The sequence below is a fragment of the Strix uralensis genome, chromosome 15 (assembly GCF_047716275.1).
Source record: "Strix uralensis isolate ZFMK-TIS-50842 chromosome 15, bStrUra1, whole genome shotgun sequence".
In the NCBI taxonomy this organism is placed as follows: Eukaryota; Metazoa; Chordata; class Aves; order Strigiformes; family Strigidae; genus Strix; species Strix uralensis.
Genome location: NC_133986.1, coordinates 2,952,132 through 2,968,094, shown reverse-complemented (window position 1 = coordinate 2,968,094; position 15,963 = coordinate 2,952,132). Strand labels below are relative to the sequence as shown.

The 15,963-nt window shown below is 35.2% G+C and overlaps 1 protein-coding gene across 2 annotated transcripts in view; it reads left to right on the top strand.

The window, feature by feature from the left end:
• Positions 1-15,963, top strand: part of SPON1 (spondin 1) — a 358,480-nt gene that overhangs the window by 212,323 nt on the left and 130,194 nt on the right. For both annotated transcript variants that reach the window (XM_074884793.1, XM_074884792.1), the window contains exons 4-5: positions 10,120-10,193; positions 10,879-11,001. In XM_074884793.1, coding sequence (XP_074740894.1) covers positions 10,120-10,193; positions 10,879-11,001 — 197 coding nt within the window. The remainder of the gene's footprint in view (positions 1-10,119; positions 10,194-10,878; positions 11,002-15,963) is intronic.

The following is a 15,963-nucleotide window of genomic DNA, read 5'->3' as shown; positions in this document are numbered from 1 at the left end:
GTTTGAATTAGATATTAAGCTTGTTATTCAGTCTTTTTCATTTATCCTTTCAGTTTTCCTGTGTGATTGTCCAGATACATGCCAGCAATTTTACCTGTTCATTAGAATACTAATACTGTAGCAACTGAGCAGAGTTATAAAGCGTTTACTGAAAGCTTTCCATTATGACTAAATATAATGGCCAAGGAAAAACAGAGAACAACCTGCATTCCTTGCCTACCAAGAGCTCTTAGTAACAATTATATGCTGTTTATGGAACAATAGAAGATAAGTTCTCGTATTATAAATAGCTATATTGATCTTCCCAGTAGAATTAGAGTCTTCTGCATGCAGAGAAATATTTCTCTGTAGTGATAGTTTAAAAACACCCAAATCTGTATCTTCCAGTTAACTACCACATGACAACAGCAGTAGCTTCTGAACTTAATTTTTGATAGAGATAATGGCCCTATAGCTTAATATTTATTTGTGTGTAGCTTAAAATATTTTATATAGACACTTTATGTATTTCTACACAATTAAGGTAGCAATCTAAGGGATCTCTATACATCCTAATAGTCCTTAGAACAAATACAACTTTTGATATCTAGAAAATGTACTAATCTTCCATTATGCAATTCTTTTGACCTGCTTTTGTTTTTCCCCATTCTTCACTTTTAGAAAGTGATGTAACAGAAATGCATACTGCTTTATATGGCTGGGGACATAGACCGGGAGTGAGCAGATGTGGGTCCATTCCTTTCACACAGGGGTTATCATATACAGCTCAACTCATTTTTCAATGCCTCTGTTTTCTGAAAAGCAGCTAGAGGCTAGTGACTCTCTTATAAAACACTGCAAGGTAGAAAAGATTGTATGTTAGTATTGCACTATTCTAATTCTTAAAAATAACTTAAATGTTTTGTTCATCCAGCTTTTTTTTTTTGTTTCACAAAACAAATAGGCCAAAAATGTAAACTTTGTAATGTAGCTAACTTACAGCCCTATATTTAATTTTTTAAGCTAAACACCCACAAAGAGTTTGCTTGTATTAGGAAGGAAGAATAACCTTCTGCATTTCTATACAGCTTCTATATTTATAGCAGCTCTAATATTAGATTGTAAAAATGCATATTTGCATTTTAATATATACAGTAGCAACCCTCTGGATCTACTGACTAAACACATCTACATTTGAAACAAAAATCTGTTTCACTTTCATTTGCTCACAGATTTAATGTTGTTTAAGTTCACAGTGGGAGCACATGGATTTAGAAAGTGTTGTAAATTGATTTTCTTGTAATTTTGTGTTCTTCTAAGGAATTTTTTTTGGAGTACAATTAATTTAGTAATCCTATAAAATCTAGCTAGATTCATTCATATTCTGTTTTGTTTGCAAAAGCGTAGTGTTGCAAAGCACTTAAAAGTTGAAAGATGGGTTTATTCGTTGAGGAGTGCAAAACAATAGAAAAACAATGTGGGGGGAAAAAACAAAAGAGGAGGGAGAGGGATTATGGTCTTTCCTCTAGTGGTAGGGGGAATATAGTTACGGCTTTATTAAAATGCCTATGATAATTTAATACTAAAAAATATATCAGTGTTATGGCACGTTTTGTGGTAAATGGAAGTAATGTGCAATTACTCTCATTGGTCCATATGTTTCTTACTTTGCACAGATACTTGTATTTTTGTAAAACAAGCTGTTTTACAAAAAATTTTAGAAGTGTCCTTTGACGTGCAGTGGGGTAGGAATGCAGACACTAGAAATACACAACATACTTTATGCTAAGACACTTTTTGATCATCATTACATTTTCTCTAGACTTTCTGGGAAAACACTGCAATTAAGATTATTCATTAAGGTTAACAATTGACACAAACACAGAGCTGATCAGGAGTCAACTGTATACTTGTTTGATACTTAGCGAAGATATATGGGATATTTTAAACTTTTATTTTTATTTCTTAACAATTATACATGCTGAATTTCTTGGTCCTTTTAGACTCTCGATGTTGTTCTGAGGATGCTTACTATGTGTTTAAATTATGCACTTGGAAAAATCATACGATGTAGTAAGTCAGGTATAGTGCCTTCTAGCAATTTTACTTTCTGATTCAAAACATGAAGGTAAACATGGAAGCCATAGCAAATGATGTTAGAAGGGACTTTGGTGAAATACCCAAGTCTTTTATTGTCTGACAACAGTATGACAATAGGATGAACTATGATTGAGTTGCCCCTGTCCACCTGTGCTCTTAAAGGTGGACCCTTGGCAGTCCCCATAAGGAAATGGTGCCAATACTTTCCTGTCATTGCTACTGTTTTGCTAAAATTATTCCTGCGATGCCCCTTAATCTCAGCTGCTGTAACCCTCTTTCCAACCCATGCCTTCCTTTAGTTGTTCTTTTCTCTAGGCTCTCAACCTCAGCTCCGTCAGTCTTTTCCCCTTCTAGATATTGGATTGCTCTCACTAGTCTTGTCTGAACTTTCTCCATATGATCCATATGCTTGAATTGTGGTACCCAAAACTGGGCATTGTAATCCTACAGATGCCTTGCATGATTCCACATGGTCTTAGAGAAAATGCTTGCACTGTGGTGTTTGCTGTTTTGGTTTTTTTTTGAGAATAACATTTACTTGTGTTCAACTTCTGATCCATTAGACTTCCTTCATCCTACTATCCAATACTTCTTTCACTGGCTTTTTCCCTTCTGTCTTTGTGCAAGTAATTACTCTTATCTAAAACTAGGGCTTTGTGTTTAACGCTATTTAATTACAGCTTGATACTGTCTGCAGTCAGTAACTTGTTCTCTATTCCATCATTCAAGTTATTAATGAAAATACTGATGTATACATAACCACACTGAACTTGAAACTCTTCAGTGAGTTCCAGCTGAGTTATAAACATGAAAAGCAAATTCATGTTTTAAACATATGAACATTGCTGTCTAAAAAATTCTGCCATCTAATTCTGATGTAATTAATATGTAAACATTTAAAATAAAATTTTGAAAAAATTCTGCTAGTTTGATATGTCTGTGTATTTTCAAATCTAAAAAGATGTATAAAAACTCAATAAAATGTTTTTATACAATAGTATTTTTCATTGGCAGAATTTGTGGTGGAGAAGAATAAATCCTCAGAGAATTATTACATCTATTTAAATATCCTGGAGAGGAAATACAAAAGGATTTAAGACATGTAAGGAGGGAAGTTTTCTGTAGTATCTTGCACTGAAATCTGATTTTGTCTGAATTTTGCTTCCAATAAGTGGGGAAATAAAACAGTAAAGTCTGATTTCTTTCTGGCTAAGTCTCTATTAGAGTCTGTATTTTCAAAAATTTCAAGTAGTGGGATGAAAAAAGAAAATACTCCATAATTTTCTTGTTTGCTGTTTGTAAATGAACATCATTGTTAATTTAGGAGCCTGACAGCTGTAGAACATTTGCCATTCGGCAGCAGCTGTCAGTAGCAATCCCGTTTATTTTACAAACAGATGTTTAATTTGACTTCAAAGCCATTGTCAATTTTTGAGGGGAAACAAAGAGAGAAAAAGAACAGAAAAAATCGTGATAGTCATAATTCAATTTCCTTTCAAAACATAAAGCAGAGTCACTATTGATGACATCAAAAGTGTTTTCATTTTTTATTACTGAATGTTTTAAATGAGTTTTTTTTATAACCACATGAACTGAAATTAAGCTTTGTCAGTGCATGGTAACTCATGTTAAGGAAGTGATTTGTCTTATGTCAGAAACTGAAGGCATTGTTTTAATATAGTATGCTACGTTTTTAAAATATGTATTTATGAATCAAAATGTCATACTATTTCTACAGTTTACAGATAAAGAGATTTTTGCCTCTATATTAAAACCAGAGCACCAGTAGACCCACTGTCATACGAAGATAATGTTGTCTATTGTAGTATATAGCATTCTCAATTCACATCAACAAAAGTGAAGGGCAAATTGGGTCTAGTAAGGATGAAATGAGATAATGAAAAAGCTAAGTAATGTGGTTCACTTTTAATTTTAGTAAACAATGATTTTATCCAGTGTGTGCTCGGTGACTAGGAAGCTTTAATAAAATGTGCTGTTAGACTATCTTGGCAAGATCTGCCATTATTCAAAATGTCTAATGACCCAGACAAGAGAGTTGAAATTAACAGTGTATGGTCTCAATCCTACAGCACTTGGTAATTCTTAGATGTTGCAAAGTTTAATTTAAATTAATCATAAAGATAGCACATCTTACTGGACTTTTGCTCCTTTGTAATACAATCTCTTCAGGTATTTCAAGACTTTGTGTTTCTATGAGGATATATGAGTAAACCTGCAGTTAAATTTAAGAAGCTGTATTGGGTGTGCTGTTTTGTATGAAATTTTCTATGTTAGCAAAATTTTTCTAGCATGCTGAGTTCAATATTTGCTGAACTGACTGCATGCCCACAAAAATCTAGAACAGCTCTGCATAGCACATTTTACAGTTAAAATTTCAAGCACAGCTATATTTTTGTATGAAAGGCAAATGGCTGAATTAACAAAGTGTCAGATTCTGCCATTCTTACTTACTCTGAATAGTATTTAAATTCTTATGTGGATTTAAACATATTAACTGGAGACTCTCTTAAGAGTGACGTATTAGATTAATAAGGGTCTCAGATGCTGAACATGGTATTTATCTTGATTCTCTTTTTCATATGAAGCACCACAAAATCAATTCTGTTTTGTTTCCTTAAAGGAGCAGGTATTATTTTAGTTCTTCAGAAATTATGAAAGGAAAAAAAACACCTAGAAAAGAAATCGTTCTTTATGCAAGCTGATCAATTGATTCTTGTTGTCTTTCTACTTATCTGGTTTGACAGTTTTTTGAAGGGATTTGTGAAAGGATTGAAATATTAAATTCATCCAATAATTGGGTGGGCCATCTTTTCTTTTTCTTGCGGTAATTTGGTACCCACTTTTTCTATCTTTTTTACTTCATTAGACATGCATTAAATATTTTTGCTATCTGAACAGCAGCAGTCCAAATGTTTTTTGCACTGCTTTCCTGAAGAAATGGATTTGTTGCTTAGTTAGTTCGCTACTTCAGCAGAAAGTCCAGGTAGATGACGTAAGTTGTTCTTCCCTTATCCACCAATTCTATAACCCCATCATAGAAGGCCACCAAATTTGTCAGGCACAATTTGCCTTTAGTGAAGCCATGTTTGCCCAATATCCAAGTGAAATTTAGGGTGTCCTCACTAGCTCTGGCAAAACCTGTTTTGTTAAAATGTACCTCTAATATTGTACTTAATGGTTTTGATGTAAGCTTAAAAAATGTCATAGGAACAATTCTTATAGATCTTCTTTATTACTTCTTTTGTCACATCATTACACCCACAGAGGCAATTTAAAGTAAGAATATTTCTGTTGATGTTAGGATTTGACAAAACGGGCAAGGAAGATGATATAAAGCTTTCTTAATGGAAGAAAGAATCCAACTCTTTCTGGTATGACTTGGAGCATTCCTAAAGCTGTTCTGAATGTTTATGGTTTATGACATTGCCTGTTTTGTTATTATCCCAAATGCAATTTATGTGACTTTGATAGATCTTTACATAGCAGGACGGTACAATCATTGTGGAACTTTGCTGGAGAAGGAACCTTATTATTCTAGGGAAGTCTTCCAGGGCAGATCTTGCTCCCCTTATGCTCAGATGTGGTCTGACCAAAGCTGGGTAGGACAGAGACTCTGACCTGCTTGTATCCAATCTACAACATTCTGAAGTAGTATTGCCAAAACAAGTATCACAGAAGCTACCAGATATTCCTTGATTTTGCTGAGAGAACTACAAAGCAAATAATAACATTTTTAGGAGGTTTGGGGTTTTTTTTCCTAATAAAAAGAGCTGCTGCTAGATGTATATATGCCTGTAACATAAGGTTTTGCTCCTTAGTTTGGCCATGGAAAAGCTTTAACACAAATCCAGAAGCATCACTTTGAAGATAACAGAAAACAAACAGATTTTGGACGCATATTTGTTTCCTTTGTCTTTATTATTCCATGGTATGCTGACAGTTAAGGGGAGAAATAAGTCAATTAATGATTCACTTAAATATGTTAATATTTATGGGAAAGCAGTCAGATCTCCCTTTCCCGTAAAGTTCAGACAGCACTGGATGTTGGAAGTGGCAGGAAGGATTTATGCAGCCTAAGCAGATGTGTACCTTGTGTAAATTCTTAAAAGCTTTCTTACTTCTCTGTGAAAGTTAGCCATTCCAGTTTAAAGTTGTTTTTGTAATCCGCAAAGCCAAAGGAAAGAATCTTTAGTCCAAATCAGAACTTGTATGGAGGAATAAAACACATTAAAAAAAAATCATAGTGATAAAAACTAGGCAAAAACACTGATGAGATACTTTGATCTGTCTTCAGTCTAAAGGCTGATTATTTAAACAATGACTATTTAAAAATCAATTTAATATTGTTTCTGTCTGAATATTTGTAAACTTGTGTGCCTGCCTTTTGGTAATATGCAGCCATCTAATGCACCAATCCTGTTGCACTTGGCATCAGTAACAAAACTCCCATTTAGATTATTGGCTCCCTATATAATTTCAAACACAGCTAAAGAGACAATGACTCAGAAAGCTGTGAAGCTTTTATTGGTGGAAAAGGAACTGTTCCCTTGACATTTCACAGTGACAAGCTAACTGTAGCAAAAAGAATAATAGAAGTACACCTCAGGCTTCAAACAATCTTTCTACAGTTTATTTCTAAAATAACTGCTTCTGAAATGAAATACTTGTAATATACTTGTTTGCAGATTTGGGAGCTCCTTTATCAAGCATCTGATTTCTTGTTTGTTTGGATTGATGAAGTTTGTTTTTTTTTTTTGAGTAAGCTTTGGAAAACCTCTTTAAAATGGTATTTAAAGAATAGGATCATAGAATAATTTAGTTTGGAAGTGAACTCTGGCATGCGTTTAATCCACCTGCTTGCCTGAAGTAGGTGTTGTTACATCAGGTAGGTTGAGTAGGTTGCTCAAGGATGTGTATGATCAAGTTTTGAATATCTCTAGGGGTAGAGATTGCACAGGCTGTCTAGGCAGCCTGTTCCAGTGTTTGATCACTTAGACCATCCTTGTGGTGAGAAAGGTATTCCTTGTATCCACGTGGCATTTCTTGTGTTTCCATTTGCCTGTTGCCTTGCATCCTACCACTATGCACTTCTGAGAAGCATCTGGCTCTAACTCTTCTGTATCTTTCTGATAGGTATTTGAATACAGCAAGCCGTGAGATCCTTCCTTTGCATTTTTTTCTTTAGATTAAGTGAAGCCAGTTCTCTCAACCTCTCTTCAGACATCATGGGCTCTATTCCTCTAATCATCTTGATGGCCCATCACTGGGCTTTCTCTCATAATGCAATTTCTTTCTCTAACTGGGCAACCCCAAACTGTCTCTAATACTCCAGATGTGGTCTCACAAGTGCTGAATGGAGGGGAGGAAATGATGTTGCTTGACCAGATTGCTATACTTTTACTGAAGCCACTCAGGAAGCTGGTGGCTGTCTTGGCTCTAATGGCATGCTGCTGGCTCATGGTCAGCTTGTCCACCAGGACCCACAAGGCCTTTTCTGCAAAGCTGCGCTCTGGCTAGCAGATGCCCTGTCCTGTACTGTGTAACCACATTATTCCATCCTATGTACAAGACTTTGCCTTTGACTTTTCACAGGGTTTATACCAACCCGTTTCTCATGCTTGTCAGGATCTGCTTGTCTAAATAGTAGTCTTACTCTTCAGCATGTCAACTGCTTCCCCAATTCAGTGTCATCTGCAAACTTGTTGAAGTTGCATTCCACATCCTCATCCAGGATATCAGTGAAGATGCTATTGGACCAGTCTCAATCCTGGAAGATGGCTGCTGGTAACTGGCCAGTTAAGAAATTAAAGCATCTTGACAATATGTGAGTTGTGATAATGCATGTACATTTCAGCTCAGGTTGCTGTTACTTTACATTTTATTAATCATCTTACGTGACTGTTCCAGTTTTATGGTACAGTGTATGAAGAACAACGACTGATTGTGTATCAAAAATTGTATGTGTTTCATCGAGTCTGTGTAAAAATATTGGTTCTCAATTGCAGGGTAACATCTAAAAAGTCTTTAAAGTTGTCTTTGTTTTTGAATGTGAAGGTTGGAGAAACTAAGGGAGCATGCCACTGTCACAGGCTGGCCATTGAGCTCATATTCTTGCTAGTAGTTGTTTTGGTGATTTTGTTTGTTTTATTTTTTCCCCCTCATTTCTTGTTAGAAACCCTGAAAAAGATTTCTCAGAAAGCTTTCATTCTGCTTTTCATATGCTTGGTCAGTCTCTTCTGGCACCATTTGAACTGTCCTGTGACAGTTCTCATATTGATAAAAAACAGATTTAACTAACTCTAGGTTTTGTTCACTTTCTATTATTTGTTACAGTCTCATATTTCCCTAATGTAAACACTCCTTTCTAAAGATGAGGCCTAGGAGTTCCCCTTCACCAAATACTGGCAGATCACGCCCTTGCTTTTTGTAAAAGTCAGTCTTGCTCTTCTGTTTCATGCTGTTTTTTCACAGCCTTGGTTTGTTGCCTGTATTGTCCTTTACCACATCTTCCTTTAGAAGATGTTTTAAGCTGTATTAAGGGTGAGAGCAAGCTGTAGTTTCTGCACCCTCTCCAGTTTGATCTAGCTTTAAGAGGTTTACAAAATGCAGTTAATTCTCCTGGTTGCTTCCTAATGTGAAACAAAGGATTCCTTCCTATCCTAATCTGATCTTGTATATTGGCAAAGAAAGCACAGTAAAATTGCATCTTATTTTTGATAATTTTATGCGGTGGGACATTGTCAAAGAAAGGTTTACATCACTACAACAACACTTCTAAGCATATATATTCTTATTTTTCTTCTCATTTCAACTGGTATGAGTGAGGAATAACTCTTGTGAGATCAAGATAATTATTTGACTCTAAAGTTGAGGTAAAACAATAATCTGGCCCTTGCTATTTAGCATTTTAAATACGAGTGATGGTACAAAATGTTGCTAGAATGTGCTCCCTTACTGGTAAACAAAGAAGAGTGCCGGCTCCCAAAGCACGTTCTCCTCAGAAAACTCTCTGTCCAAAGAATGACTTTGAATTTAACCAAATTCTGTTTTCTTATAGAAAGAAGGTAACATTTACACGTGAATCAAAATTTTACAGTTAAAAAAGGATCAAAGAAGCTAGTTAAGTTTATTTAGGACTTGGGGGGGGGTCACCTGAGCCATTTGAATATATTTTCCAGTTGATTATTGGTTTTGACATTTATCATATGGTGGTTATGATACAAATGTGCAAGAAGAACTTGGGCTTGGTGCTTTGCTGACTTGAAAATCTTTGACATGAAATTCAATTTATGGTCTCTCAGATGGGAGGCTAAAAATCAGCGGAATTTCAGCTGTACAGTTCCAGCTTTAAAAAACAAAATAGCACCATAACTCTGGTTTTCCCTGTAGTTTTAAGATTCAACCTCCCTGTTCCCCGCTAAACTGAGGCTTATAAACTTACATTTTGTTTGAAATATAGGTCTTAATAAAATGTTCTAGAGTTAATTAATTTTAAAGTGGTTTGTCTTTTGGAACCTTTGAATTGCTTTTAAAGACTGCAGCTTATGCTAGCTCTTTCTCTAACTTTTGTTTTACATGATATTTCCACTGAATTGCAGTCATATATCAGAAGTATTTATGTCTTCAGAATGCCATGTAATTTTCTACAAAGAGCTGCTTGCTTTAGCTGTGCTATTTTTTTGAAATTGAATATAATTTCAGTATTTTAAGATTTGATTGAAATATTGAATATTCAGTTGGCCGTTATGCATTTGAAGAGCACAGATCCTCACCATATAACTATGATCACTTCTCTAAAGGTAATAACCTTCAAAGTTTCTGTAAAATGTAATGAAATTCAAATACAAGGTGAAATAAAAATCTTCTCTGTAGTCCTGTATTGTGTATATGTATTGTCAGAAGGAAATATGCCTAGGTCTTAGCAGTCCACTTCTGTCCTTTTGCTACTTTATCATGCATTTTCTTCTTCCTTTAAGGAATAAATATATTTTAAACTCTTTTTTTTTTTTTTCTTTATAGAGCCAGTATTGTGCAGAAGCGCATAATTTATTTTCAAGATGAGGGTTCTCTCACCAAAAAAATTTGTGAACAAGGTAAGGTAAAGTAAAACACCTTCTGACCTCTCCTTGTCATGTTCTACTTATTTTTCTTAACTCATTATATCAAACTAAAATTCTAAGGCCTTGAACAGCTTCATCCAATTTCAAATTTGGGATCTCCTATTCTATTATGTTTTGCTTATCACACGTACTGGTCCTCATACAATCTTCCTTGCCTTGCCCTAGATGTGATACTTGCACCTTTTTACCTGGTCTTCGTGTGAAACTCGTTTGTCTCCAGGGTGCTTCATTTATTGAATTCTAGGCTTTTTTATCCTTTCCTAAACCGAAGAATTGCAGTAGGTTGTTGCATCCCACTGGAGAATTTATATGCTTTCGTTGTCCAGAAGTTTCAAGCCTATTGTGTTTTGAGATCAATTGAGGTTTTGTCCATGTCAGATAAGAACCAGAAAGAAACCCATTTCGAATCTGAAGATGACTGAAATAGTGGTGCCTTCTTATATAAAAATGTAGACGTAAATCCTTATATCCACTTATAAATATGATTCAGCTATTTCAGGGTTCTGGTTTAGTCTAGTGTAGTCCAACTTAAAAATAAAATTTAAAAAAAGGGTTTAATTCAGATTTATTTACTGGAGTATTTATTATGGCAACTTTGCTGTCATCAGCTGATTTTGAGTTGTAACCATTGTCAATGGGTACTTTGCTGCCTTTTCAGATTCAGCCTCAGAAGGTGTGACTGACAAACCAATTTTAGATTGTTGTGCTTGTGGAACCGCCAAATACAGGCTAACTTTTTATGGAAACTGGTCAGAAAAAACACATCCCAAAGATTTTCCACGTGAGTATCATTCTTTCATTATTGTACTCTATAGGGACTGTGAAGAGAATTGGAGCTTGTTGTATGACACGTTACATATTTACAGCTCAGCAGTGTAAATTATGATGTGTGTGCAATGCTGTTAATGTTCAGTATTGAAAATCCATGGATCTTTCTGTGAATGCTATACATAACAAATGAATTCTATTGATTTGCCTGACATTTTGAACTGACATGTGTATGAGATCACATTTTCAAGATTCCTTTGTGTGAGAAAGGTTACTTTTTCCTTTTTTTTTTTTTTAATAAGGTTAGACTGACTTATAATGTACAGCTAGAAAATGAAATTTTAAGAAAATGGCCACAAAGGATGGGCAACACACTAAAATTTTGAGTTTACAACCATGCCAATCTAGCCAGTATGTTTTCCTTCAAAGTCTTTTAAAAGATTCCAGTTAATTTTTGTGAGCCCCGAATCTTGCTGCCCAAGGACATGAGTTATATAGACCTTAGAATGTTCTGTCTTCTTTGTCTTTGTTGGTTCAATAGACAGATAAAATACCCGTTCTGAGCTTTACCTGTCTGGGTTTTTAAAGTTTCTGAACTACAGAATCAGTATCCTTGTTGCAATAACGCAAGTAACTGTAAAAAACTAAAGTTACAAAACCATGTGTATGATGTATTTGTTCTTTCATTACTGAGTCCACTGTGGCGATAAAGGCTAGGAAATTATTTAAGAACATGAATCACATTTACTGGTTGTTAAACTTTGTTATATTGTCTGTGGCTGATGTTTATTATATATACTTGATATGTTGATTTATTTTTTTTAATTTATTGTCACTGTGTCAGATTATCATCATATAACTCAAATATGGTTTTTGTGTCAATCAGCCCACCGTTTTCACAGTCTAAGCAATATTGCTTATGCTGAGTGTCTCATACATTTTAAGTTGAATGTAGCATTGTTGTGATGTTATTTGTCAGCATAATACATGAGAGAGAAAATAAGCAAAACCCAGTAACTGCAAGAAGGCTCTTTTAGACTATTGGATGATTTATATACCTGCTGAGTTTCACACTTTATATGTATTACTTGTATGAATTGAGCTGGTGGTTAGAAATAGGGCATGAGAAAATGGCTGAAAACTATGAAATTAGTGTGACTTAATGATGTAATATTGCGGATAAATTGCATTTTCTTTTAAATCCAAGTCAGCAAACACATTAAGAATATGGGTGCACAACTGAAAGTAAGCAAGCTGCAATAGTTTGCCACAATAGTGGACTGAAGACTGCTGTCTCTCCCTAGTTACAAAGTGATGAATTATATTAATGATTTACTTAAAAATCTGGAAAAATGAAAAAATAACCATATAATGCTAGAAGGATTAAGCCCAGTAAAAACAGCTGATAAGATTTTACATTGAAAATTCTGAAAGTTGAGACACAATCTCATCCAGATGTAGTGATGTTAAAAATAAAAACTAATCATCAAAGTTATTCTTTAAATGCTGAACTTGTGCAGTAATTACATTAAAATAAAATGCAGTTCATGATGGACTGTGGTAAATCACTACTATTTGCTAAGCCATCCCATAAAAAATTCTGCTCTATTCCTATACTATCAGTATGGCTGAAATAGGAAGCAGATCATAAAACTTTTATTTTGTGTCTTTAACTTAGCTTCTGACTTGCTTTAAAAATCCCTAAATAATATGTACTCTGGTGCTTTGCTTTTCTCCAAAGAATTTCTTTCGCCAAATAAGATATTTTCTTTTGCTATCACACAAAAATGTTTCTGGAAGGTACAGTACACAACTTTTAAGTCTGGGGAACTATTTTTACATTTTCACAGATTCCATGGATTAGGAATAATTTACATTTACTATGCCAGTGCAATTAAAATACCTCTGTTCCATTAAATTTAAAAGTGTATTGTCTGTTTCAGTTATCAGATACGCCTACTTTATAAAACATTTCTTAGAATGAAACCACTGCAACACAATCTTGTTCTGAGTGTGCCAACCATAGAGTGAATGGAGAGAGGTGTACCACAGCTGTAGAGAGGGTTAAAAAACCTGATTCTTAAAACAATTTTGCTTTAATGGTTCTCAGACTGACTGAAAAAAGAAAATTAAACTGGTTTGCAAACTGAGGCTTAAAAGTGAGCATGCTTTTCAGGTAATTTTTGCAAGTTATCAGAAGTCCTGATAATAGGACTACTGGAAGCGAAGTATTTCATTTGTTATTAAATCTGGCTCAAGGGGAACTATTAGATTTCCTATCACATTTTGCCCATCAGAAAGATTTGTACTTACATATGCCCTGTGGCCTAAAAGCATTTATTCTGTCTGGGCATCACCAATATATGGTAACAGGAATCTATATGCTCTCCATCATGATTTGATATGGCACATCTATGAAATACGTCAGAGGATACATTCTCATGTTGTGATGATACCTTGATCTTTATGCAAAAATACACATATAAGTGTGTAAATTGAGAAACTACTCATACAGAAAGGAACTGAAATAACACCATTAGAAAGCTGTCAGTATTACGTTTGCTGTCTTAGGAACTGGATAGTGACCCTGGACTGGTAATGCAAAATAGTTCTGGCCTGTTCTACTCAGATTATTACGTGTAGAGAAGTTGCTTTGTTTAGAATAAAAGCTTTAAGAAACTATATTGAGTTGTCTCTTTGCTCTCATCAAAAATGGGAGGTTCTAGGTGAGGAGTGAAACATTTGCAAATGTACAAATTCTGTAAAAGGTTATTTAGGCAAGTAGGTGGGCCAGCTTCTTTCTCTGCAGAGCCAATATCTTTAGGGGGAGGTGTTTAGGAGTGGAAGAGGTGGGGCTCTGGTTGCAAAGTTAATCAGATGTTCTTGATCTGTTGAGGATAGGGAGCATGAGAAGCTTTGGAGCACATGGAACAAATCAGTATCCATTTTACTACAGACTTAAAAGCACACGGGTTCCTCTCTGTGGTGAAACATTTTTCTTTTGTGGGGAAATCATGGAATCTTCTCTTCCTATAAATTTCAGTAAGTGCCACTTACTGTGTTTCAGGGAGAGCTGCTGTCTGTGACTTGTGAGTTAGACTTGTGTGCTAGGAAGAAAGAATGGGCAAAACTGGTGGTCTCGTACTGGAGCTGAATGACAGTATCTCTGTGGTTTGACAAGGTGCCAGTGTGTATTTAAGGAACAGTTACTAGATCTTTAATCAAGAAACCATCTTCTGACACTGTAGTCTCTCAGCTATTACCTGGGTGGGGAGGAGGTTTAGTTTTGTATTTTTCTCCATTTGGGGCTCAATTACTGACTAGCTTTAATGGACTCTGAAAACCTCAAGCCTAATGTAATTCAGAGCTCAGTAGGTGTATTTTGGTCCAAGTTTAGCACTAGGCAAGCTATGGAGGCTTTGTTTGCTGTGTTGCTAGCTCATCTCCCTCACCTATCTATTCTGCTTGCTGCACTTTTCTAGCTTTTTTCCCCCATCACTGGAGCCCATTTTTTATTTCTAATCTATTTTCTATTCTCCTGTGATTAGGTTCCTGCATCTGACTTTATCTATTCAATTCTCTACACTGTCTTTTTCAATTTCATTGTCCCACCTTTCACATCTTAAATTTGCATTCCTTTTGTTTACTTCATTATTCATTTTTCATTCGTTTATTCTAGTTTTCAGCTGTTTTTACTGCTACTTTCTACCTTTTGCATTGCAAAGAAAAATGTTAATTATTGTCTCATTCCATCATTCTGTCTCCCTCATCTCCTACAGTCTTTGCACTGTTACCAGACTGTCTGCTTATGTGAACAGTTCATTTTCTCATCCTTTTCCTTTAGGCCTATATCTTTGCAGAGTGTTATTTGACACTTAAGTAAATTCATTTTTATTTCCAGTACTGTGGGACTTCTGTGACTCCTTATTTCTCCTCAATTCTCTTTCCAATTCCATCAGACTTCTCTAACATTTTCTTCTTTAAACTTTTAAATTTTTTCCTTTTTTTTGTTCAACAAGACAAGAAACAAGACCAGAAATCCTATTGTCTAGCTATACAACTCTTACACTGAGCAAGCAAACTCAGTGAATATAGAAGCACCAAAATTCACTTCTTTGCTTCCTTGTTAAATTAGAGAACCCCTACTAATGGTGAGGGTGGGGGAAGGAGACGTATACGTACATATATAATTTAAGTATGCAGAAGCAGAAAAACCAACTATGTCAGTGCCAATAAGAGCAGCTCTTTACCAGTATTTCGGAAGTTGCCTGGAAGAAGTGCTGGACACTATTTGCCCATAGAAAGCAAATGTTTCACCTCTGTTTCAGCAGGAAGCTACTGAGGGAGGTTTCTGGCCATGGAGGTGCCTAGCCTATAGCTAAAGGGCTAAGGTAAGCCCTTTATAACTCTGTGCCTGATAATGTTTGGGCACAAAACTATAAATGAAAATCTGTAAAGTTTAATGATAGTGTAACCATGCTTATATCTACCTTTTGCTGGTAATCTGCTGTCACCACTCAAACACAAATCTAGTGGACTGTTAGAAACCAGTATCTCTCAGTAATGAAGCAACTTGCTGTTAAATCTTCGAGTGACCACTGAAGTCTTCCCCTTGCAGGTTTCATCCTCAAAAATATTTTGCATAGAAACCTAAAATTAAAGGATTCTTACACTTCCTGAAGAAGTGAAGTCTTTGGTGAAGAAAAAAATACACTAAGCCTATCTGTTGGGGGGGGCCTGCTTCATTAGCCGGAATACAATCTTTCTCACCATTTCTGTCTGTGTTATTATATTCAGTAATTACTATCACTTCATGCTATATTTTTGTAGTTCACAATATACTTGTTCTTATTACTCTAAAGATATGGTGTATTGATATAGTGAGAACTGACAGCATGCAACACGTGCAAAAGCTTGGTACTGGTGAAGACTGAGCAATTCAAAACTTTCACTTTAATAGAAATTAGGAATTATG